Here is a 25,367-nt window from a genome sequence, read left to right as displayed (position 1 = left end):
TTGCTCTTTAGGAAAGATGACTGTCTCTTTGGGGACCTTGTCTAACCGAACCAAAGCTTCCTCGGTAAGCCTGGCATAACCATGAAATGGAAATGCCAGACCAGGAGGAAAGAATTCAAAGTCCTCTAGGGGACGAGTGCCAAGACCCTCCAAAGTTAACATTCCGTCTGAGAACGGGGAATGAAGAGCCATACGCCAAGGGTTATTCTTGGCAAACGGCGGGAGCTTAGAGGCATCCGGGATGAGAGAGCTTTGGACTCGCTCCGGAGCACCTTGCTCTAATGCCCCAAGTCTCTGACCGATGTTAGAGAACATCGTGTCCATCTTAGACTGCATCTCTGATACCAACTTGGCCTGCATCTCCGACACGATGCGAAGCATGGCTGATTCGGAAAGGCCCGGGCTAGCAGCCGGAGTGGCGGAATGAACTCCCGGGTCGCGAGACTTAGAGGAGGAGCCAGAAGCCTTAGATGACAGGTTTGTATTCTGCTTAGAACCATGAGAAGCCTTATGAGGCTTATGAGCTTTAGGTAAGGTTCTAGACTTATTCTTGGGGGGAACCGAGTGTGATCGTTGGGACGAATCACGGTCCCCAGAAAAACCATGAAAGGAAGAGCGATCAGATGAAGAAGAAAGAGAGGGGCTGAGGATAGGAATCTCAGCGCCGGAAACACCTGCCTCACTTACCACCCTACCTGTATCTGGATCATCCAATAACATGGGTTCCACGTCAAGGTTCATGGAGGCAACATTGTCTTCTAGATCCCCGGGGGCGTCCGACGGATCCTGCTCTGGATCAATGAACCCCGCTATGGTGGCATCAATGTGGGCAATGATGGGAGCTGCAACATGCCTAGCCACAGCGGCTGAAGACTTGGCGTTGGGGTAAATCAAGGAACAGTAGTCCTCGGAGAGGACGTACGGCCGCTTGGACTTCACGTTCCGGGCAAAACCACCAACCCACACTTTCAGTGTGGCCCGAGCCGCAGACTTTTGCTCCGGGGATGCCTGAAATAATAGTGGGAATTAAAAAGGGAAGATTCCCAGTGGTCCTTCAAGACCATAGATATCTTACTAAATAGTGTATGTATGCCAAAAAAGGTAAGATAAATAAGAAGGCAACATAGCCAACGGGACTCACCGAGTCAGATCCAAGGGTGGTAACGAGGTCAAAACAGACCACACAGTTATCCGGGTGCCATACCACGACATCCTCCAGCTGCACTCCGCAGAGGGCGTGAGACCGACAGACGGTATGGCCGCAGGGCTGATGTAGAACAGCTGCACAGGCCGTCGTCTGACAATGAACCATCTATAAAAAGAATAGTATATGAGAAACTGTAATTCTCTTAAGTAGGGGCGGGTCCGGAGGACCCGGGCCTAACATAAGCCTAACAAAAGATTAGGGCTTAACTGTAATATTCTTAAGTAGGGGCGGGTCCGGAGGACCCGGGCCTAAACATAAGTCTAGCTTAAGACTAAAGAATAGCCATCCATTCCGGTCGAGCCGGGAGCATAAAAAAGGATGCAACAACAAGAAATTAAGACACATGGTGTCTGATTTCCCGGGGCGAGGCTAAGCCCCGGGCCGGGAAATAAAAGTATCCAAAACCAATTCGTATAGGAACTCCGGGATAGTGATCTGTCATATAATCATTATATATAATCATAGGAACTGTTATAAATTAATAGGGGGACGGAACTGTAGATAAGAACCGCCAACCGAACCCAGAGGGTTTCATATAACATAAACCAGTGTGATAAGTGAATATAAAATAGGGTGCACCGGGATCCAACTCTGTTGACCGGTGGCCAACCAGACTAGACAGAGACGAACCCGCCGGGACACCCGGAGGACAAAGTCCATAAACACTGAACTACCCCCTCTAAAATGAGGGAAGGCAACGGTCCCCTAGGGGAGGGGGGGAGAGAAGCCTAGCCGCCCACCTAGCGAGAGGGGGAGCATGGGGGAGGATCACGTGATACGGAGCAGCAGGGCTACCAACTGACGATCCCCAACCAGACAGATCAAACGGAGTAATAGCACAATATTCATTATAATAGTAATAGCGTTGATAATATAAAATAAACACATAAAAATTTTTGGGCAAGGCATGCAACATAATAATTAAATCACAAAAGACACCTGATGGCTTAAAAAATAACATTGCCGCCTAGCAACGAAGGTCGGCAGCCATAACGATACGTAAATGATATCGGCCCAAAAAGTGAACCACGAGGGTTCTAAACGCTAAATAATGAATATCCACAATAACAAATAAAATTTAATAATAAAAATAATACATATAGTAACACCGCGAGTGAAACTAAAAGCTCTCAAAACAGGAGTACCAACTGTAAGTGGAATCAAGCAAGATCGATATGAACGAAGAGAATAAACTCCTATAATTCAAATATTAAACGATCTAGGTTGCTCAAAACACAGCAAAACCAAGCTTGGTACTTAACTTAGACGGTGTCTCCAGGGAAACCGACGAAGAAGCCATAATCCAATGAAAATAAGTGGAAAAACGAGAGCACAACAAAAAAGCGGGTTACAACACAAGACGTGCTAAAAGGAGTTGGGTTCTGAGCGGATGCAGTGTTAGTAGTACCGAGTGAGGTTGAACGGCTCTCCTCTATTGGGGTTTCTGTCGTGGATGAATCTAAATAGTGCGGGACCTCTGGATTATACGCCCAATTTTATACCGACACCAATAGGTGAGCGAGCTAGTTAACCTAGCACTCCTTTACATTTTTTCTCTGGTATATTTAGCAGTAAATTACCTAGGAATAAGTGCTAAATGGAGCTTATTCACTGGGCGGCACAGGTTCGAGCCCAGAAAGAAAGTATATAATGTAAGTATAAAATCTTGAAAATCTGGTTACTGTAGCACAAGAGAGCTACTGACCATAGATTGAATATTTACAATATATGTACCGGTATTGTATATCAGCACAGAAGTTACATCGCAATAATGGTAATATGTACTGACCTTAAATTTGATTCTCGTCGAGGGATCATCATAATGAAACTGTGATAATATCCCCGAATCCTTGGACCAGAATACCCTTATGTCTGGTATTTCATAAAATTTCATGGCCCATCTTTCCAATCCAAGTCCAAAAGCCCAACCAACCTTGTGTCCGGAACTGCCTGTAGAAGAAATAAGGCTGAAGGTTTTGTTTTCACAACAATGCAGATAATTTATGGTTGCATAATACTTGAGAGTAAAGTGACCACATCAGAGGATAAAGTAATTGCCGTACAAATATCTTTCTTGTAACCACTGACACTAAGCAAATATATAATGATAATGACAATTTTATTGCAAGAAGATAGTTTGGCATGATGTGCCATTTGATTACTAAGAATACAATGATTTTCTGAATTACTGCCTTTAAGAGAGGACTCCCTGGAATACTGATATTCAACGAAAAAAGCCAGAGAAGTCAGGAGCTTATGAAGCACATCACTATCAAAACTTAGCTGATTAAATTAATTAGCTAATGATATTGGCATGTTATTATTGAAGTCACCTTGCTATAATCAACTACAGTGAACCCTCGTTTATCGCGGTAGATAGGTTCCAGACGCGGCCGCGATAGGTGAAAATCCACGAAGTAGTGACACCATATTTACCTATTTATTCAACATGTATATTCAGACTTTTAAAACCTTCCCTTGTACGTAGTACTGTTAACAAACTACCCTTTAATGTACAGAACACTTAATGCATGTACTACAGTACCCTAAACTAAAACAGGCACAAATATTAAAGGCAATTTTATATCATGTATTTCCTAAACACACTAAAAAGCACGATAAAAAATGGCAACCAATGTTTTGTTTACGTTTATCTCTGATCATAATGAAGAAACAAACTGGAGGTAGAGCTTTGCTTATTACCCAGACATATTTCCCATACTTTTCCCTTAGAACTACATCACATCTTCCTACTTTAGATATATATACATACATATACCAAAGGCACTTCCCCCAATTTTGGGGGGTAGCCGACAACAACAAGAAACAAAACAAAAAGGGGACCTCTACTCTCTACGTTCCTCCAGCCTAACCAGGGACTCAGCCGAGTTCAGCTGGTACTGCTAGGGTGCCACAGCCCAACCTCCCACATTTCCACCACAGATGAAGCTTCATACTGCTGAGTCCCCTACTGCTGCTACCTCCGCGGTCATCTAAGGCACCGGAGGAAGCAGCAGGGCCTACCGGAACTGCGTCACAATCGCTCGCCATTCATTCCTATTTCTAGCACGCTCTCTTGCCTCTCTCACATCTATCCTCCTATCACCCAGAGCTTTCTTCACACCATCCATCCACCCAAACCTTGGCCTTCCTCTTGTACTTCTCCCATCAACTCTTGCATTCATCACCTTCTTTAGCAGACAGCCATTTTCCATTCTCTCAACATGGCCAAACCACCTCAACACATTCATATCCACTCTAGCCGCTAACTCATTTCTTACACCCGTTCTCACCCTCACCACTTCGTTCCTAACCCTATCTACTCGAGATACACCAGCCATACTCCTCAGACACTTCATCTCAAACACATTCAATTTCTGTCTCTCCATCACTTTCATTCCCCACAACTCCGATCCATACATCACAGTTGGTACAATCACTTTCTCATATAGAACTCTCTTTACATTCATGCCCAATCCTCTATTTTTTACTACTCCCTTAACTGCCCCCAACACTTTGCAACCTTCATTCACTCTCTGACGTACATCTGCTTCCACTCCACCATTTGCTGCAACAACAGACCCCAAGTACTTAAACTGATCCACCTCCTCAAGTAACTCTCCATTCAACATGACATTCAACCTTGCACCACCTTCCCTTCTCGTACATCTCATAACCTTACTCTTACCCACATTAACTCTCAACTTCCTTCTCTCACACACCCTTCCAAATTCTGTCACTAGTCGGTCAAGCTTCTCTTCTGTGTCTGCTACCAGTACAGTATCATCCGCAAACAACAACTGATTTACCTCCCATTCATGATCATTCTCGCCTACCAGTTTTAATCCTCGTCCAAGCACTCTAGCATTCACCTCTCTCACCACTCCATCAACATACAAGTTAAACAACCACGGCGACATCACACATCCCTGTCTCAGCCCCACTCTCACCGGAAACCAATCGCTCACCTCATTTCCTATTCTAACACATGCTTTACTACCTGTGTAAAAACTTTTCACTGCTTGCAACAACCTTCCACCAACTCCATATAACCTCATCACATTCCACATTGCTTCCCTATCAACTCTATCATATGCTTTCTCCAGATCCATAAACGCAACATACACCTCCTTACCTTTTGCTAAATATTTCTCGCATATCTGCCTAACTGTAAAAATCTGATTCATACAACCCCTACCTCTTCTAAAACCACCCTGTACTTCCAAGATTGCATTCTCTGTTTTATCCTTAATCCTATTAATCAGTATTCTACCATACACTTTTCCAACTACACTCAACAAACTAATACCTCTTGAATTACAACACTCATGCACATCTCCCTTACCCTTATATAGTGGTACAATACATGCACAGACCCAATCTACTGGTACCATTGACAACACAAAACACACATTAAACAATCTCACCAACCATTCAAGTACAGTCACACCCCCTTCCTTCAACATCTCAGCTTTCACACCATCCATACCCGATGCTTTTCCTACTCTCGTTTCATCTAGTGCTCTCCTCACTTCCTCTATTGTAATCTCTCTCTCATTCTCATCTCCCATCACTGGCACCTCAACACCTGGAACCGCAATTATATCTGCCTCCCTATCATCCTCAACATTCAGCAAACTTTCAAAATATTCCGCCCACCTTTTCCTTGCCTCCTCTCCTTTTAACAACCTTCCATTTCCATCTTTCACTGTCTCTTCAATTCTTGCGCCGGCCTTCCTTACTCTCTTCACTTCTTTCCAAAACTTCTTCTTATTCTCTTCATATGACTGACCCAGTCCCTGACCCCACCTCAGGTCAGCTGCCCTCTTTGCCTCACGTACCTTGCGCTTTACTTCCACCTTTTGCTCTCTATATTTTTCATAATTCTCTATACTATTACTCTGCAGCCATTCTTCAAAAGCCCTCTTTTTCTCTTCCACTTTTACCTTCACTCCTTCATTCCACCATTCACTGCCCTTCCTCATGCTGCCTCCAACAACCTTCTTGCCACATACATCACTTGCAATCCCAACAAAATTTTCTTTTGCTAACTTCCACTCCTCCTCTAAATTACCAGTTTCTCTTACTCTCACCTCGTCATATGCCATTTTCAACCTTTCCTGATATTTACTTTTTACCCCGGTTTTATTAGCTCTTCAACCCTCACTAGCTCCCTTTTACATCCACCTACTCTATTCCCCCACTCTTTTGCTACAACTAATTTTCCTTCCACCAAAAAATGATCAGACATACCGTTAGCCATACCCCTAAACACGTGCACGTCTTTCAATCTTCCAAACATTCTCTTAGCTATCAACACATAATCCATTAATGCCTTTTCTACTACTCTTCCATTTGCCACTCTTACCCATGTATACTTATTTTTATCTTTCTTTTTAAAAAAGCTAGCACTTATTACCATCTCTTGTTTAACACACATATCTACCAGTCTCTCACCACTCTCATTTTCACCTGGTACGCCATATTTCCCAATGACACCTTCTACCTCTCCAGCACCCACTCTAGCATTTAAGTCACCCATAACAACTACATAATTCCTTCTACCCAGTCCTTCTACACACCTAGTTAATTCATTCCAGAACTCATTCCGCTCTTCTTCACTTTTCTCACTACCTGGCCCATACGCACTGACAAACGCCCAACATTCCCTACCCAACCTAACCCTTACCCACATTAACCTAGATGATATCTCCTTCCATTCCACTACTTTACCTGTCATCCATTCACTCAACAATAAAGCCACACCCTCTCTCGCTCTTCCCCTTTCAATCCCAGACACTCTACCAGACATTTCACCAAACATCACTTCACCCTTTCCTTTCATCTTTGTCTCACACAAGGCCAATACATCCATCCTTCTACTTCTAAACATACTTCCAATCTCACATCTTTTACTCTCTATCGTACTACATCCACGCACATTCAAACACCCCAAAACTAGAGTGCGGGGAGCAGTCACTCTCCCCCCAGCTCCATCTCTTTGTTGCTGTCTCACAGGATACTTTTACAGGAGAGGGGGTTCCCAGCCCCCTCGTCCCGTCCCTTTTAGTCGCCTCTTACGACACGCAGGGATAACGTTGGCGCTATTCTAATTGTTTTATGCCCCCGCGGCCACAGGGGGCATAAATATATATATATATATATATATATATATATACATATATATATATATATATATATATATATATATATGTGTGTGTATATATATATATATATATATATATATATATATATATATGTATATATATATATATATATATATATATAATATATATATATATATATATATATATATTTATATGTACAGTGAACCCTCGCTACTTCGCGGTTCGACCATCGCGGATTCACCACTTCGCGGATTTTTTCCATAACCCATGTATATACATATATCGCGGATTTTCCAGAAATATCGAAAATACCGCGATGTGACCGATGGTGCGAGATTGGAGAAAGTAAGGAAAATTGAATCGTGATTGATTTTCAATATAAATGAAACTTTGAGGAGCAACAAAGATATCATTTGTTAGAGAGATAGAGAGAGGTAAGGAATGGGAGGTAGTGAAAAGTAGCCCACAGAGAGAGAGAGAGGTAGAGAGAGAGAGGTAGAGAGAGAGAGAGAGAGAGAGAGAGAGAGAGAGAGAGAGGAGAGAGAGAGAGAGAGAGAGAGAGAGAGAGAGAGAGAGAGAGAGAGAGGGGTTTAAATGTAATAAACAAAAAAATTTGATAGGTTATAACACATTGGTGCTTATGTAATATCAACTGTATACTGTAGACGGTTTGAATAAGTTAAGAAATGGTATAAATGATACTTTGTTAGTGTATTCGATACACACTCAAGAGTGGCAGCTAGATGACAGCTGATCTAATCACAGCCAAAAGTAAAAAAAAAAAAGAAGTCAACAATACTCGATTTTTAAAACAAACCCGAAATTTAAAAACAAAAGTACACGCTTTTCTTAATGTGCAATTAACTATTTAAAGAGTGGCAATTTTCTAGAATAAAATGATATTTCCCAAAAAATAGTGGTTTGCTGATGAAATCGGATGCCGTATTTTTAGCTATGATTGAAATGGATGAAGACTCGGCCTAATTATTTCGTTTCGTATTTAATTGACACTAAGAAAACTAATTTTAGTTTCTTCATCTAAATGTAAGTATTGTATAACACGAAGAGAGAGAGAGAGAGAGAGAGAGAGAGAGAGAGAGAGAGAGAGAGAGAGAGAGAGAGAGAGAATCAGCTGTTGTACTCAAAGGGCGTGTTTTTGTTTCGTGAGAATTTCATCGCCACGACTTTAACAACAACATACTGTACTGAACTTTACAGTATTATACAAACTACTGTAATATGATAAAGTAAAATATTTGTAATCTATTTTATATGAAATGGGGCTATTTTTTTTTTGTTTAAAATTTACATTTACGTATGTAAAACAACTCTCTCTCTCTCTCTCTCTCTCTCTCTCTCTCTCTCTCTCTCTCTCTCTCTCTCTCTCCTCGTAGATTGTTTTCCTGCTTTGCTACGTATGTATGATTTTATATAGATACGGTAAATAATATTTATAATAACATATTTTATTAAAGCTTTTACTGTAATATCATTATTTATCACTTTCATCATGCGCGTTAAATTCCTTAGTTTGTTTACTGAGCGTACTTTATGACGCCGTCGTTTCAGGCGGCGTCATAAAGAAAAACATTTCATTTGGAAGTCCTAAGAAAAATTAAGTAAAACATTACAGTAGTAATAACCAAATCAACATACTGTACTGAATAATCAATATAATCGATGCAGAAACTAACCTATACACAGATGTGTAAATGCGTTTGTTTCTTCATTATAATCAGAGATAAACGTAAACAAAACATTGGTTGCCATTTTTTATCGTGCTTTTTGGCGTGTTTAGGAAACGCATGATATAAAGTCGCCCTTAATATTTGTGCCTGTTTTAGTTTAGGGTACGTTAGTACATGCATTAAGTGTTCTGTACATTAAAGGGTAGTTTGTTAACAGTACTACGTACAAGGGAAGGTTTTAAAAGTCTGAATATACATGTTAAATAAATAGGTAAATATGGTGTCACTACTTCGCGGATTTTCACCTATCACGGCCGGGTCTGGAACCTATCTACCGCGATAAACGAGGGTTCACTGTATACACATATACATACCTACATACTGTATATACATACATACATATATACATAAATACATGCATACATATATATATATATATAATATATATATATATATATATATATATATATATATATTACTGTATATATATGGGTTATGGAAAAAATCCGCGAAGTGGTGAATCCGCGATGGTCGAACCGCGAAGTAGCGAGGGTTCACTGTAGTTTAGTCTGCCGTGGATATCCCCCTAAATCACAAGCAATCTTCCTTTGGTGCTTTAAACTTTTAACTTGACTGACAAATGATGAAACATACTTTTCCATGAAAGAGGCCATAAGGCAAATGCACTAGTCACAATGGAAATTTGAATTAGTATTGCCTTCGACACGAGACAAAAAGATAATCCAGATTATAATCGCGCAGACACAGTACCCTTGTACACTCAACGTAGTAATTGCTAACAAATCAAGAGGAAGACACCTTAAAAGGCAGCAATATCTAAATAATCAGGAGCAAGTCTTATTTAAACTGAGATGACAGAGAAACTGAAAGGACAAAGTGCCTCTGGTGCATCATTTTTAAGCTTCTTACCACTAGACTTGGGTTTATTTAAGGGATACAAAATAAGAAAATCTTGAAATTGAAAAAAAAAAATTACAGGTAAATATCTATCAAACCAAGCTTCTTGAGAAAGAGCAATATTTACACCAGGGAAGTTTCATGGAAATAATTAACATATGTAACACACACCCAACGAAAATATAACAACAGAATGACAGCATTGAAGTGGTCTTACTGGTTACATACAGATTGTAAGAAATTAAAATCATAAACTTTTTTAAACTCACTACATTTAAGTGACTTAGTCATAGATTCTTTTTATATGAAAATTTCTTCCTACCAGTGAGATTAAGTTCCCTATACCAACTTTATAAGCTAAAAAGATTAAGTAAGGAAAATAAGACATTCTATAACTTCTATGCAAACTAAACTACAGTAAGACTTAAAATGTACAACACGTAAGTTGCATGAATTTTCTGATCGACAGGGCGCTTACCTGGAAATGCAGATCAGACTTTCTTTCATCTATGAGTAAAAACTCAAAGTTCAGTTAATTCAACCCATTCAGGTGTTAAGTTTTAAAAACAAAAGGTTTGCCTATTATAAACACTAGTAGAACTATGAAACCATCGTCTCAATCATAATTTTTTTCAGCTGTTTCCATTACAAATTACGAACTTTGGGTAATAGCCTTATCAGCATACAAATGAATAATAAGTGCAAATCAATCTTTCTTATAACTAACTTCAAAACCAATAGGACTTACAATTAACTAGAATTTCTTGTTCTATAATGCCACAGCCAAGAAGTTCTATCCATTCATCTCCAATTTTTATTTCAAGCTCCCATGAAGGATGAGTAAATGGAAAGTAGGCATCTACCCATTTCATCTCTACATCTGAAAAAGTTTCAATATAATAAAAATCTAGTATTCTCCAATACTTCTTTTAAAGAAGTGTCATTCAATAAAGTGCAGTAAACAGAACCTTCCCCCAATGCCCACCCCCAAAAAAAATCAAAGATACAAACATCACAATCTAATACACAGAAACTTTTCATTGTTTCATACAAACAGCACAATTTAATACACAGAAACTTTTCATTGTTTAGAATTTAATGCTGATTTTGTAAGCCACCACCAAAATTGCCAATATGAAAAAAACAAACAAAAGAAGTGCTCATAGTCCCCGCTACAATCTCAAAAATAGCGCTAGTTGGAGAATATGCTCTTTACTTGCTTGATTGTTTCCTTGGTGCCTCTTTACAGTGGGAAAAAAGTGTCTGACATATGTCATATAAAAAAATTTAATTCTAAATTGAATTGTAGCTAAGCTGTTTTTCTTCTTAGAATGAATAGCGCATGAATTCAAAGTAGTTTCGCTGAATTAGTTAAGTTTTAATCTAATAACAAACATTATAACATACCTTTACCAAAAAGTGTTGCAGCTAATCCTTCTAAACATCCTTTAAGATCCCTTTCTAGGATATCTACTGCTTCTTGTTTATGGACCCCTTGCCTCCTATCTGTTCTTTCACCATTTTCAAATAAAGTGAACTCCTGCATATCTTGATGTATGCCAAAAACCTGCAAATACAAAGTTTAAGCCTACATCCAAACACAGCACAAAAGTTAAAGATAAACAGAGAGATGTACACGAGTGACGGATATTCACATCTATAGAAGTTGGAATACAACATTTTAAGAAAAAAAAATCAACCCATTACTGTACTTCTAATTAGCATAATCATACATCATGGACCATTCCTAGACATGTCATCCACCAGAAAAAGTTTAGGTAGCTTAGGCAGGTCACTGCATGTGACCAGGTACAAGGTATGTATCTATGGTAGGTATGGGAATCATTGCAATGCTTAAATGTGAAACTAATGTGAAAGACATAAGATCTATTTAAAATATTCATAAAAAATATAACAATTATGTTAGAGGATTTTATCTTATATGGAAATTGTGTAGAAATCACTTTTTTAATTAATAAGAAATACAAGAGCACTTTCTGATCACCATCAGAATGCCATAAGAAAAAGGTTTAGCATGACAGCTCCTGACACTTGTAGAGGATAAACACTAGCTAGGTACTGAACGTTTGCTTGACCAGTCCAGTGTATGTGCTGTTGCTATTTGTTTTCTGTACTCATTATTGATTAGGCCTAGCACCTGCCCTCACTCACATATGCAAATCTCTTTTTCCTTGGATGACACCATGATTTCTAGTGAATATTTGTGAAAAATAAATATTTAATGACCTACTTATCAACCAAACCATTAAATTTACAAATACATCAGTCATAAAATTTGGAACTTACTAGCCTAAACAAAACATCAATGCAGTCTTTGACAGGCAAAGTGGTGGGGTTTCCCTCTTTACACATGTCACTAACTAACTACTGTACTATATTAACGATTCAACTGTTTTTCCGATTTTTAATACCCACTCACTTTGCTCAATCACTATCTCTTGTATTACCAACTCAACTTTTTCTGCCATATTTCTTTCAAAGCACTTTAGTACATACTGTACCTATATTAAAACCAGATAAAGACATACCTTTTAACCTTTTCACCCTTTCAAATTCTACGACTCGATTACCCATAAAATAAGTTGGAGCTGGAGAGTGTTGTCAATGACAAATATATAAAGTTTTTGGAATTAATAGGTCTGTGGCAATGTTCCCCTTTCAACCCACAGGCCGTGTACAAGGTGTGATCAATGACAAATATATAAAGTTCTTGGTATTAATAGGTCTGTGACAATGTTCCCCTTTCGACCTACTTTTTTGTTCTACTGGACATCATAGGGGAAGAGGGGAATTGGAAAGACATTTTTAGAGGTCAGGAAGATAGTGCCTTCGATGATTAAAGTGAGATGATTACCAGGTATGATTCATATAAATAATAACTGTAAGTCAATGATAGAAGGAAGAACAGAAAAGTACACTAGCACAGATGCAGGTCTTAAACTTCATCATGTAACTTAAATCCTTTGAAATGAAATTCTTAAATCAATTCATCAGGATAAGAAGATGAATAATACCCTCTGAATATTATACTTTAGGAGGCTGATTCACCTATGCAGTATACATGGTGAGGAGAAGACCATAGGCCAAAGCTCAGCTATATACAATACTCAAGGATGCAAAAAATATCTATTTGAATAATCATGATACAAAACTATTCATGAAGCACAAACCCTGTTATCCTGAAGATACTTGAAAATTAAATTTAATAGCATAATTGAAAAGGGTGACTGAACCATCACATTGCTGGAAATAGTATGATATTAAAGAAGGAAGGTGGGGCACTAAACCACAGAGTGCAGCCTTGATCTCACGAAGCCGTGCAACTTTCCTGCACTGAGTGTGAGGGTATAAGGGATAAAGAAAGAAATATTTATAAAAATTTTCAAGATGATCATGGAAAAATGAGCCATAACCAGAGAGGGATCCAATGTAGTACAGTCTGGTCAAAGGACCCAATAACTCTACCGGTAGTATCTCAACGGGTGGCTGGTGCCCTGGTCAACCTACTACCTATGATAGAACTACATAGGATCACAATCTGGTTAAGGCTCATTTTTCCTTGGCCTACACATACACCAAATGGTCTGACTTATTCTTTACACATATTCCTCTTTCCTCATACACATGACAACACTAAGATAACCACAAATTTCTTCTTCACTCAAGGGGTTAACTACAATTGCTATTATTATTATTATTATTATTATTATTAATTGCTAAGCTACAAGCCTAGTTGGAAAAGCAGAATGCTATAAGCCCAGGGGCTCCAACAGGGAAAATAGCCCAGTGAGGAAAGGAAAGAGGGAAAAATGTTATTTTCCTTAGTAAAATAAATTTTTGAATATACTTACCCGATGATCATGTAGCTGCAACTCTGTTGCCCGACAGAAAAAACCTACGGTCGGGATACGCCAGCGATCGCTATACAGATGGGGGTGTACAACAACAGCGCCATCTGTCGAGTAGGTACTCAGTTACTTCTTGTCAACAAGAACCAATTTTCTCCTCGGTCCACTGGGTCTCTATGGGGAGGAAGGGAGGGTCCTTAAATTAATGATCATCGGGTAAGTATATTCAAAAATTTATTTTACTAAGGAAAATAACATTTTTCAATATTAATCTTACCCGATGATCATGTAGCTGATTCACACCCAGGGGGGTGGGTGGAGACCAGCATACATGTTAACATTAGAAACTAAGTATCCCGTATTTCATTTTAGCAGTTATTCAAAATAACAACATAAAATAAATAAGTACCTGGTAAGGAAGTCGACTTGAACAATTACTCTGCCTTTTTAAGTACGTCTTCCTTACTGAGCCTCGCGATCCTCATAGGATGCTGAGCGACTCCTAGGAGCTGAAGTATGAAGGGTTGCAACCCATACTAAAGGTCCTCATCAAAACCTCTAATCTAGGCGCTTCTCAAGAAATGATTTTGACCACCCGCCAAATCAAGTAGGATGCGAAAGGCTTCTTAGCCTTCCGGACAACCCAAAAATATTTCAAGAGAAAGATTAAAAAGGTTCTGGAATTAGGGAATTGTAGTGGTGGAGCCCCCACCACTACTGCACTCGTTGCTACGAATGGTCCCAGAGTGTAGCAGTTCTCGTAAAGAGACTGGACATTCTTAAGATAAAAGACGCGAACACTGATTTGCTTTTCCAATAGGTTGCGTCGAATATACTTTGCAGAGATCTATTTTGTTTAAAGGCCACGGAAGTTGTGACAGCTCTAACTTCGTGTGTCCTTACCTTCAGCCAAGCTTGGTCTTCCTCATTCAGAAGGGAATGAGCTTCTCGTATTAACAGTCTGATAAAATAGGATAAAGAATTCTCTGACATAGGCAAAGATGGATTCTTAACAGAACACCATAAAGCTTCAGACGGGCCTCGTAAAGGTTTTTAAAAAAGAACTTAAGAGCTCTTACAGGATATAATAATCTTTCTAGTTCATTTCCAACCATACGATAAGCTTGGAATATCGAACGATATTGGTCAAGGCCGAGAAGGGAGCTCGTGTTTGGCTAGAAAACCAAGTTGTAGAACATGTAGCCGTTTCGGATGAGAATCCGATGTTCTTGCTGAAGGCATGAATCTCACTGACTCTTTTAGCTGTGGTTAAGCATATCAGGAAAAGAGTCTTAAAGGTGAGATCTTTCAGGGAGGCTGATTGAAGTGGTTCGAACCTGTCTGACATAAGGAATCTTAGAACCACGTCTAAATTCCAACCAGGTGTAACCAAATGACGCTCCTTCGTGGTCTCAAAAGACTTAAGGAGGTCCTGTAGATCTTTATTGTTGGAAAGATCTAAGCCTCTGTGACGGAAGACTGATGCCAACATGCTTCTGTAACCCTTGATAGTGGGAGCTGAAAGAGATCGTTCTTTCCTCAGATATAAGAGGAAGTCAGCTATTTGAGTTACAGAGGTACTGGTCGAGGATACGGATACTGACTTGCACCAGTTTCGGAAGATTTCCCACTTCGATTGGTAGACTCTAAGGGTGGATGTTCTCCTTGCTCTAGCAATCGCTCTGGTTGCCTCCTTCGAAAAACCTCTAGTTCTCAAGAGTCTTTCGATATTCTGAAGGCAGTCAGACGAAGAGCGTGGAGGCCTTGGAGTACCTTCTTTACGCGTGGCAGACGTAGCAGGTCCACCCTTAGGGGAAGGTCTTGCCGGTGGCACGACAGAGGAAAAATTGGTTCTTGTTGACAAGAAGTAACTGAGTACCTACTCGACAGATGGCGCTGTTGTTGTACACCCCCATCTGTATAGCGATCGCTGGCGTATCCCGACCGTAGGTTTTTTCTGTCGGGCAACAGAGTTGCAGCTACATGATCATCGGGTAAGATTAATATTGAAAAATAAATATTTTAAGAATAACATTAAAATAAATATCTCCTATATAAACTATAAAAACTTCAACAAAACAAGAGGAAGAGAAATTAGATAGAACACTGTGCCCGAGTGTACCCTCAAGCAAGAGAACTCTAACCCAAGATAGTGGAAGACCATGGTACAGAGGCTATGGCACTACCCAAGACTAGGGAACAAGGGTTTGATTTTGGAGTGTCCTTCTCCTAGAAGAGCTGCTTACCATAGTTAAAGAGTCTCTTCTACCCTTACCAAGAAGAGAGTAGCTACTGAACAATTACAGTGTAGTTGTTAACCCTTTTGGTGAAGAAGATTTGTTTGGTAATATCAGTGTTGTCAGGTGTATGAGGACAGAGCAGAATCTGTAAAGAATATGCCAAACTATTTGGTGTATGTGTAAGCAAAGGGAAAGTGAACCGTAACCAGAGAGAAGGATCCAAAGTAGTACTGTCTGGCCAGTGAAAAGACCCCATAACTCTCTAGTGGTAGTATCTCAACGGGTGGCTGGTGCCCTGGTCAACCAACTACCTACTGCACAGTAATTGTTCAGGGGCTACTTTCCACTTGGAAAGGGCATGGGCATGGTAAAATCAAAACCATTGTTCTCTACTCTTGGGTTAGTTCTCTTGGTTGAGGGTACACTTAGGCACACTATTCCATGTTTCCTTATTTGCTTTTCTCAATGGGTTATTTTCACTGTTGGAGCCCTTGTGCTTATAGCATCCTCCTTTCCCAATTAGTGTTGTAGCTTAGCTAGTAGTAATAATAATAATATGAAATTTTTATCAAAGTAATAATAAAGATGGTGATGATCATAAAAATAATAACAATAATAAAAGCTGCAAATCTGTATTCAGAATCAAATTTTCTATATAAACTCTGCTGGGATCAAAACAGATCTAAACTCTGATATTCTTTACTAAAGACAAATATGAATACTACACTATTTAAGCCATTAATACTGTACTTACCTCTTTGACATCACATAATCTAACTGCTTCCATCTGATGGAAAACAGGATAATGTGATGAATCAATTTCATCACGCCTATACACATCGCCAACCACTAGGAAGTTGTCAAACCCCATTTTTATCATCTCACACTGCAAAAAGAAACATACAATAAAGAGTTAAGACCACTAACTATTTTACATTTGTTGTTTAAGACACAGAGAAAAGAGAGTCTCTCTCTCTCTCTCTCTCTCTCTCTCTCTCTCTCTCTCTCTCTCTCTCTCTCTCTCTCTCTCTCTCTCTCTCAGGCAAAACCTGATGAACGGGTGTTACGAGTATTGGTGAAAAGAAGACATGACTGATTGCAATAATTACAGGGGCATCACACTTACGTTAGTTGCCATGATGATATACTGTATAATATGCTTATTCTATAGACTGGAGACAAAGATTGATGAAAAGCTGAGAGATGAACAAGCAGGATTTAGAAACGGAAGAAGTTGTACTGGCCATATTTTCATTTTGAGATATATGGTACAGCAATGAGTAGAATATAGAATTTGATTAAGTCTGCACATGAGCATAACAAGTGCAAAGTTAATGTTAATGGAGTTCTATCAAATGAATTTCCAGTGAACAGCGGAGAACTCCAAGGGAATGTGTTGTCAACTATGTTGTTTATTCTGCTCAAGCATTTTGTAATGCGTACAACAGTCAGAGATGGTGGAGAGGGATTGGACTGGATTGGTAATAGGAAATTAGCAGACCTAGAGTAAGCTGATGATGCTGTCCTTATTAGCAAAACACAACAGGATTTGCAATGCTTACTTACCAGCATACATGAAATATCACATGAGGTTGGGCTCAAGATAAATAGAAGAAAGACAGAGATGATGAAAATGGAGTATGCAATGGAAGATGAAATATCATTGGAAGGAGAAAGGATTAATGAGGTAGAATAATTTTAGTATCCAAGAACTATGATCTCCAACATAGGGCCTTTAGAATTTGAGTTTAGTGAAAGATTGAAAAAAGCAAATTAGAGTTGTGGTGGCTGATGTGTAATGTCACTGACTGGTGAACGCCAGACAGGGGTTTGAGTCTCGCTCAAACTCGTTAGTTCCATTGGTCGCTGCAATCTCACCATCCTTGTGAGCCTTTAGGTCTATCTGCTGAGTCATCAACAGCCATTGTCTAGCCCTCCTTGGTCCTAGCTTGGGCCCAGATCATATGTACATATGGTCAGTCTCTAGGGCATTGTACTGCTTGCTAGGGCAATGTTACTGTCCCTTGCCTCTGCCATTCATGAGCAGCCTTTAAACCTTTAAACAGCTAGGTTAAGTAAAATTTTGAAATCAAATCACCTGAAATTACAAATAAAAGTCAGACTATATATCAGTTTAGTGAGATCGGTGTTACTATATGGACATGAGTCATGGTATGACAATAAAACAATCTCCAACTGATTTAGTAATTTTGAAGCCCTCCGATGGATATTGGGAGTTAAATGGTAGGACAGGATTATCAATGAAACTATAAGAGAGATTACTCAAGTGCCATATGTGGATGAGATCATGATGAGGGGTAGATGGAGATAGTTTGGGCATGCTCTTCGCACTCCCCAAGAGAGATTAGTTCACCAAACGTTTAGCTGGGCTCCAAGAAGGCACTAGAAGAGTTGGAAGACCCAGGCCTACATGGCTGAGGACTATGAAGCGTGAAATAGATGATGAATGGAGAAGTATTGAATTAAAAGCTCAAGATAGAGACGATTGGCAAAATCTAACCAAGGCCCTTTGCGTCAAGGGGCGTAGGAAGAGGAGATGATGATGATGAATCATGAAACAATTATTCACCTTAATCAAAGAGGTATAAAAATGATAATGCTCTTCACACAGCAATTTGCAAAATCTGGCATAAACAAATCTTGCAGTCATATATTTTCTACTAAACAACATTATATACAAAATAGAGGACAGTACTTTCAAAATAAAAACTAACCTGATGAGCACTGGTGTGAGCACGTAGCAAATAATTTTCATTTACGTAATAATTGTCACTTTTTCGCCTACTTATGTGATCCTTTGGTATTAACAAAGAATCAAAATTTGCTTGTGTAGTCACAACAGGATGAAACTGATTATGAAGAGAGAAAAGGGGATTTCCTCGGGCAGTAATGTAACGATTATATAAATATTTGACTATCATAGTTTGCATATGATTCAATGGGTGATACTTTAGAAGGTGAAGATTTTGTCCAATACGCGATAAAATTTGGGGTGAAACATTTGTCATATGATCCACTTTATAATCCTTCCCAGCAATAGTTATCTGAAAATAAAAAAAAAATATACAGCTTGTAGAAACAAATACATCTAATAAAAGTCAGCAGCACAAGTGTCAAGTTAGAAAAAAAAAGGAGTAAAGATTAAATTTTCAGTACTGCTTAATATGAATTTCTTGTAAAAATTATAACGACATACACTTGGTGCTATTCTAAATTATTCTTTTGCATTTCTAATATTACTTATCCAAAAGTTGCAAAAACACAAAGATTAAAATTATTATCATTTACCTATGTTATACTGCGCAGTACAATGCAATGTTAGCTGTGACCACAGTCATAAACTAAGATCTTGCTCAACCCTTGACAGATGGAATGAACAATATGCAAAATTTTGCATGTGTCCTTACAACTCACAAACTATTATTTTACTTGCTGAGTCACTATTTAGATAGGAGACAAGGCACTATTCAGTACTTTATCTTAGAATTAGAATTGATCAAGATAGTAATGAGAACTAACAACTTGAAAAGATTTTGAGGAGATCCGAGGATCTCTAGTATAATTTTTCTGGATGATGAATCTGTACGACTGTTAACCCTTTTACCCCCAGGCTATTTGGAAATTTCCAACCCTTAACCCCCAGGGGTTATTTTTTTCCCAGCCCATTTTGCAGTATATTTTTTTTTAATTGCTCTAACAGCCTTAATTTTCGTCATAGAGAGGTCAGGTTGGTCTCATTCTCTTGGAAAATGTCTGAAGTTTCTCAAAAAATTATCAAAAATATGCAAAATAAAATGTAAATATGTTATTTTGATAATAAGATAAATTTTTTAATATACTTACCCGGTGATTATAATAGCTGCAACTCTGTTGCTCGACAGAAAACTCTAAGGTAAAATTCGCCAGCGATCGCTACACAGGTTGCGGGTGTGCCCAATAGCGCCATCTGTCGTCCAGATACCCAGTACTCAATGTAAACAAAGAACTCAATTTTCTCCTCGTCCCACTGCGTCTCTATTGGGGAGGAAGGGAGGGTCCTTTAATTTATAATCACCGGGTAAGTATATTCAAAAATTTATTTTATTATCAAAATAACATTTTTCAATATTTAACTTAGCCGGTGATTATAATAGCTGATTCACACCCAGGGGGGTGGGTAGAGACCAGCAAAATATGTTTACATTATTATGAGCTAAGAATTTTTATTTCATTTTAGAAGTTATCAAAATAACAAAAACAAAATAAATAGGTACCTGGTAAGGAAGTCGACTTGAACAATTACTCTGCCTTTTTAAGTACGTCTTCCTTACGGAGCCTCGCGATCCTCTTAGGATGCTGATCGACCCCTAGGATCTGAAGTATCAAGGGTTGCAACCCATACAACAGGACCTCATCAAAACCCCTAATCTAGGCGCTTCTCAAGAAATGACTTTGACCACCCGCCAAATCAACCAGGATGCGAAAGGCTTCTTAGCCTTCCGGACAACCCAAAAACAACAATAAAAACATTTCAAGAGAAAGATTAAAAAGGTTATGGAATTAGGGAATTGTAGTGGTTGAGCCCTCACCCACTACTGCACTCGCTGCTACGAATGGTCCCAGAGTGTAGCAGTTCTCGTAAAGAGACTGGACATCCTTAAGATAAAAAGACGCGAACACTGACTTGCTTCTCCAATAGGTTGCGTCCATTATACTTCGCAGAGATCTATTTTGTTTAAAGGCCACGGAAGTTGCGACAGCTCTAACTTCGTGTGTCCTTACCTTCAGCAAAGCTTGGTCTTCCTCACTCAGATGGGAATGAGCTTCTCGTATTAACAGTCTGATAAAATAGGATAAAGCATTCTTTGACATAGGCAAAGATGGTTTCTTAACTGAACACCATAAAGCTTCAGACAGGCCTCGTAAAGGTTTAGTTCGTTTTAAATAGAACTTAAGAGCTCTCACAGGGCATAAGACTCTTTCTAGTTCATTTCCAACCATATTCGATAAGCTTGGAATATCGAACGATTTCGGCCAAGGTCGAGAAGGCAGCTCGTTTTTGGCTAGAAAACCAAGTTGTAGAGAACATGTAGCCGTTTCAGATGAAAATCCGATGTTCTTGCTGAAGGCATGAATCTCACTGACTCTTTTAGCTGTGGCTAAGCATACCAGGAAAAGAGTCTTTAAGGTGAGATCTTTTAGGGAGGCTGATTGTAGCGGCTCGAACCTGTCTGACATGAGGAATCTTAGTACCACGTCTGTGTAACCAAACGACGCTCCTTCGTGGTCTCAAAAGACTTAAGGAGGTCCTGTAGATCTTTATTGTTGGACAGATCTAAGCCTCTGTGACGGAAGACTGATGCCAACATGCTTCTGTAACCCTTGATAGTGGGAGCTGAAAGAGATCGTTCTTTCCTCAGGTATAAGAGGAAGTCAGCTATTTGGGTTACAGAGGTACTGGTCGAGGATACAGATACTGACTTGCACCAGTTTCGGAAGACTTCCCACTTCGATTGGTAGACTCTAAGGGTGGATGTTCTCCTTGCTCTAGCAATCGCTCTGGCTGCCTCCTTCGAAAAGCCTCTAGCTCTCGAGAGTCTTTCGATAGTGTGAAGGCAGTCAGACGAAGAGCGTGGAGGCCTTGGTGTACCTTCTTTACGTGTGGCTGACGTAGAAGGTCCACCCTTAGAGGAAGAGTTCTGGGAACGTCTACTAGCCATCGAAGTACCTCGGTGAACCATTCTCTCGCCGGCCAGAGGGGAGCAACTAGCGTCAACCTTGTCCCTTCGTGAGAGGCGAACTTCTGCAGTACCTTGTTGACAATCTTGAACGGAGGGAATGCATATAGGTCTAGATTTGACCAATCTAGGAGAAAGGCATCTATATGAACTGCTGCTGGGTCCGGGATTGGTGAGCAATATATTGGGAGCATCTTGGTCATCGAGGTTGCGAAGAGATCTATGGTTGGCTGGCCCCAGGTGGCCCAAAGTCTCTTGCATACATCCTTGTGGAGGGTCCATTCTGTTGGAATGATTTGTCCCTTCCGACTGAGACAATCTGCCATGACATTCAAGTTGCCTTGGATGAACCTCGTTACTAGCGAAATGTTTAGACCTTTTGACCAGGTGAGGAGGTCCCTTGCGATCTCGTACAACGTCAGTGAGTGGGTCCCTCCTTGCTTGGAGATGTACGCCAAAGCCGTGGTGTTGTCCGAGTTGACCTCCACCACTTTGCCTTGAAGGAGAGACTTGAAGCTTTTCAAGGCCAGATGTACTGCCAGTAGCTCCTTGCAGTTGATATGCATTGTCCTTTGACTCGAGTTCCATATTCCCGAGCATTCCCGACCGTCTAATGTCGCGCCCCAGCCTACGTCCGATGCGTCCGAGAAGAGAACGTGGTTGGGAGTCTGAACAGCCAGGGGCAGACCCTCTCTGAGCCTGATACTGTCCTTCCACCATGTCAGGCAAGACTTCATCTTCTCGGAAACGGGGATCGAGACCGCTTCTAGCGTCTTGTCCTTTTTCCAGTGAAATGCTAGGTGATATTGAAGAGGACGGAGGTGTAGTCTTCCTAATGACACGAACTGTTCCAGGGATGATAGCGTCCCTATCAGACTCATCCACTTCCTGACTGAACATCGTTCCTTCTTCAGCATGTTCTGGATGCATAACTGGGCTTGGCTTGTTCTGGGGGCCGACGGAAAAGCCCGAAAAGCTAGACTGTGAATCTCCATCCCTAAATATACAATAGCTTGGGATGGGACCACTTGAGACTTTTCCATATTGACAAGGAGACCCAATTCCTTGGTCAGATCTAGAGTCCACTTTAGATCCTTCAGACGGCGACGACTGGAAGAAGCTCTGAGAAGCCAGTCATCCAAATAGAGGGAGGCTCGGATGTCCGCTAAATGAAGGAATTTGGCTACATTCCTCATCAGCCTCGTAAACACAAGAGGAGCTGTGCTTAGGCCAAAGCACAGGGCTTGAAACTGGTAGACAACCTTTTCGAAAACGAATCTTAGAAAAGGTTGGGAGTCCGGGTGGATGGGGACGTGGAAGTAGGCGTCCCTTAGGTCTAACGAGACCATCCAGTCTTCCCTTCTGACCGCTGCTAGAACCGACTTTGTGGTCTCCATGGAGAACGTCTGCTTTTTGACAAAGACATTCAGCGCACTGACGTCTAGCACCGGCCTCCACCCTCCTGTCTTCTTTGACACCAAGAAGAGACGGTTGTAGAATCCCGGGGTTTGATGGTCCAGGACTTTGACTACCGCTCCCTTCTCTAGTAAGAGAGACACTTCCTGTTTCAATGCTCGTCTCTTGTCTTCCTCTCTGTACCTGGGGGAGAGATCGATGGGAGACGTTGCTAGAGGGGGTTTTCGTACAAACGGGATCTTGTACCCCTCTCTGAGCAACTTCACAGATTGTGCATCTGCGCCTCTCTTTTCCCAGGTCTGCCAGAAGTTCTTGAGTCTGGCTCCCACTGCTGTCTGAAGAAGCTGGCAGTCAGACTCTGCCCTTAAAGGACTTGGTTCCTTTCTTCTTTCCACGTCTCCCTTCGGCACGAGCACCTCCTCTGCTGGAGGCTCTGCCACGAAAGGGCGGAATAAACCGGGACGCTGGAGTGTCCATCCTTGGTCTAGCTGACAAGGTAGGCAAAGGGGTGGCTTTGCGAGCAGAGGACGCAACAAGATCGTGAGTATCCTTCTGTATCAAAGAAGCGGCAATCTCCTTAATCAGGTCCTCTGGAAAAAGGCACTTGGAAAGAGGAGCAAACAGAAGTTCGGATCTCTGGCATGGTGTAACTCCAGCTGAAAGGAATGAGCATAGGTTTTCACGCTTCTTAAGGACTCCGGACACGAAAGATGCAGCAAGCTCATTAGACCCATCACGTACGGCCTTGTCCATGCAGGACAAAATGAGCAAGGAAGTCTCCTTCTCCATCGGAGAGATCTTTCTACTAAGAGCTCCTAGACACCAGTCTATGAAGTTAAAAACCTCGAAGGCTCTATAGATACCTTTCAAAAGGTGGTCCAGGTCCGAAGATGACCAACATATTTTTGAGCGTCTCATGGCTAGGCGGCGGGGAGAGTCTACAAGACTTGAGAAGTCGCCCTGGGCAGAAGCAGGAACTCCCAAGCCGAGAACTTCTCCCGTGGCATACCAGACGCTCGATCTAGAAGAGAGTCTAGCCGGGGGAAACGTAAAAGCTGTCTTCCCTAAACTCTTTTTGGACTGCAGCCATTCTCCTATTACCCGCAAAGCTCTCTTGGACGAGCGTGCGAGGACGAGTCTAGTAAAGGCAGGGGTGGTTGACGGCATGCCTAACACAAACTCTGACGGAGGAGAACGCGGAGCCACAGACACAAACTGGTCCGGAAACATCTCTTTGAACAGGGCCAAAACTTTCCTAAAGTCCAAAGAGGGTTGCGTAGACTTAGGCTCGTCCAGTTCTGAATGCGGTTCATCTACGTGTGCAGCACCATCATCATCAGAAAGTCCCTCATCCGAGTATTGATGAGGAAGCGGCAACGGAGTGGGTAACGGCTGGATAGCTGAGTCCGGTCGCACGGGTGCATGCGTGACTGAGCCGGACGCAACGTCATGGAACTGTTGCCCAGTCTGTGAGCTGGCAACAACCATAGCAGCGCGGGGACGCACAGCGTCTACTCCAGACTGTCTAGACTGCTGTGGGTGCGCAGTGGCAACCACACTGGGTTGCGGAGGTTGACGCACCGCGTCAAAACAAAACAACTCTGACGGTTGTTGAACCTCACGGACGTCAACGGATACCTCCGTGCGTCGCTGAACGTCAACATGCGGCTGGCAGATCACACTGGAACGCATGGGTGGCGGAACTCTCTCAACTGGAGTGCGTGAGAAGGTTACCTCAGCGTCCCCAGGACGCACAACCGATCGTGTGGGTGGTTGTAGGCAAGGAGCTGCACTAGCTACTGGTGCGGCAGCAACCTTCTCCGCACAAAAGTCCTGCATAAGCAACGTTAGTTGTGACTGCATGTCTTGCAGTAAAGACCACTTAGGGTCTACAGGAGCAGGTGCGGCGACAGACGGTGTAACTGTCTGAAGCGGTACCGCTTTGCCTCTCTTAGGAGGTGAGCAGTCATCGGATGACTGCAGCGAGTCCGAACTGACCCAGTGGCTACAGCTGGGCCGTTGGACTTGCGCGGAAGGGACCGACTTGCGCTTTAACGGTCGTGAGACCTTGGTCCATGGTTTCTTGCGAGAAACCCCTTCCGAAGACGAGGTATAAATGGGCTCTCTCGTCTTTGTTAGGCAGGGGCGATCTTGGGTAGATAC

General features: G+C 41.1%; 1 protein-coding gene across 2 annotated transcripts in view; it reads right to left on the bottom strand.

Annotated features, from left to right (window-relative positions):
- PheRS-m (Phenylalanyl-tRNA synthetase, mitochondrial) overlaps positions 1-25,367 on the bottom strand; it is a 60,946-nt gene that overhangs the window by 20,549 nt on the left and 15,030 nt on the right. For both annotated transcript variants that reach the window (XM_068378513.1, XM_068378514.1), the window contains exons 3-7: positions 18,786-19,115; positions 16,805-16,936; positions 11,349-11,508; positions 10,690-10,821; positions 2,997-3,157 (exon numbers count right to left, since the gene is read on the bottom strand). In XM_068378513.1, the coding sequence (XP_068234614.1) occupies positions 2,997-3,157; positions 10,690-10,821; positions 11,349-11,508; positions 16,805-16,936; positions 18,786-19,115 (915 nt within the window). The remainder of the gene's footprint in view (positions 1-2,996; positions 3,158-10,689; positions 10,822-11,348; positions 11,509-16,804; positions 16,937-18,785; positions 19,116-25,367) is intronic.

This window comes from Palaemon carinicauda, chromosome 8, assembly GCF_036898095.1.
Source record: "Palaemon carinicauda isolate YSFRI2023 chromosome 8, ASM3689809v2, whole genome shotgun sequence".
NCBI classification, from domain to species: Eukaryota; Metazoa; Arthropoda; class Malacostraca; order Decapoda; family Palaemonidae; genus Palaemon; species Palaemon carinicauda.
This window is presented reverse-complemented; position numbering and strand designations above follow the sequence as displayed.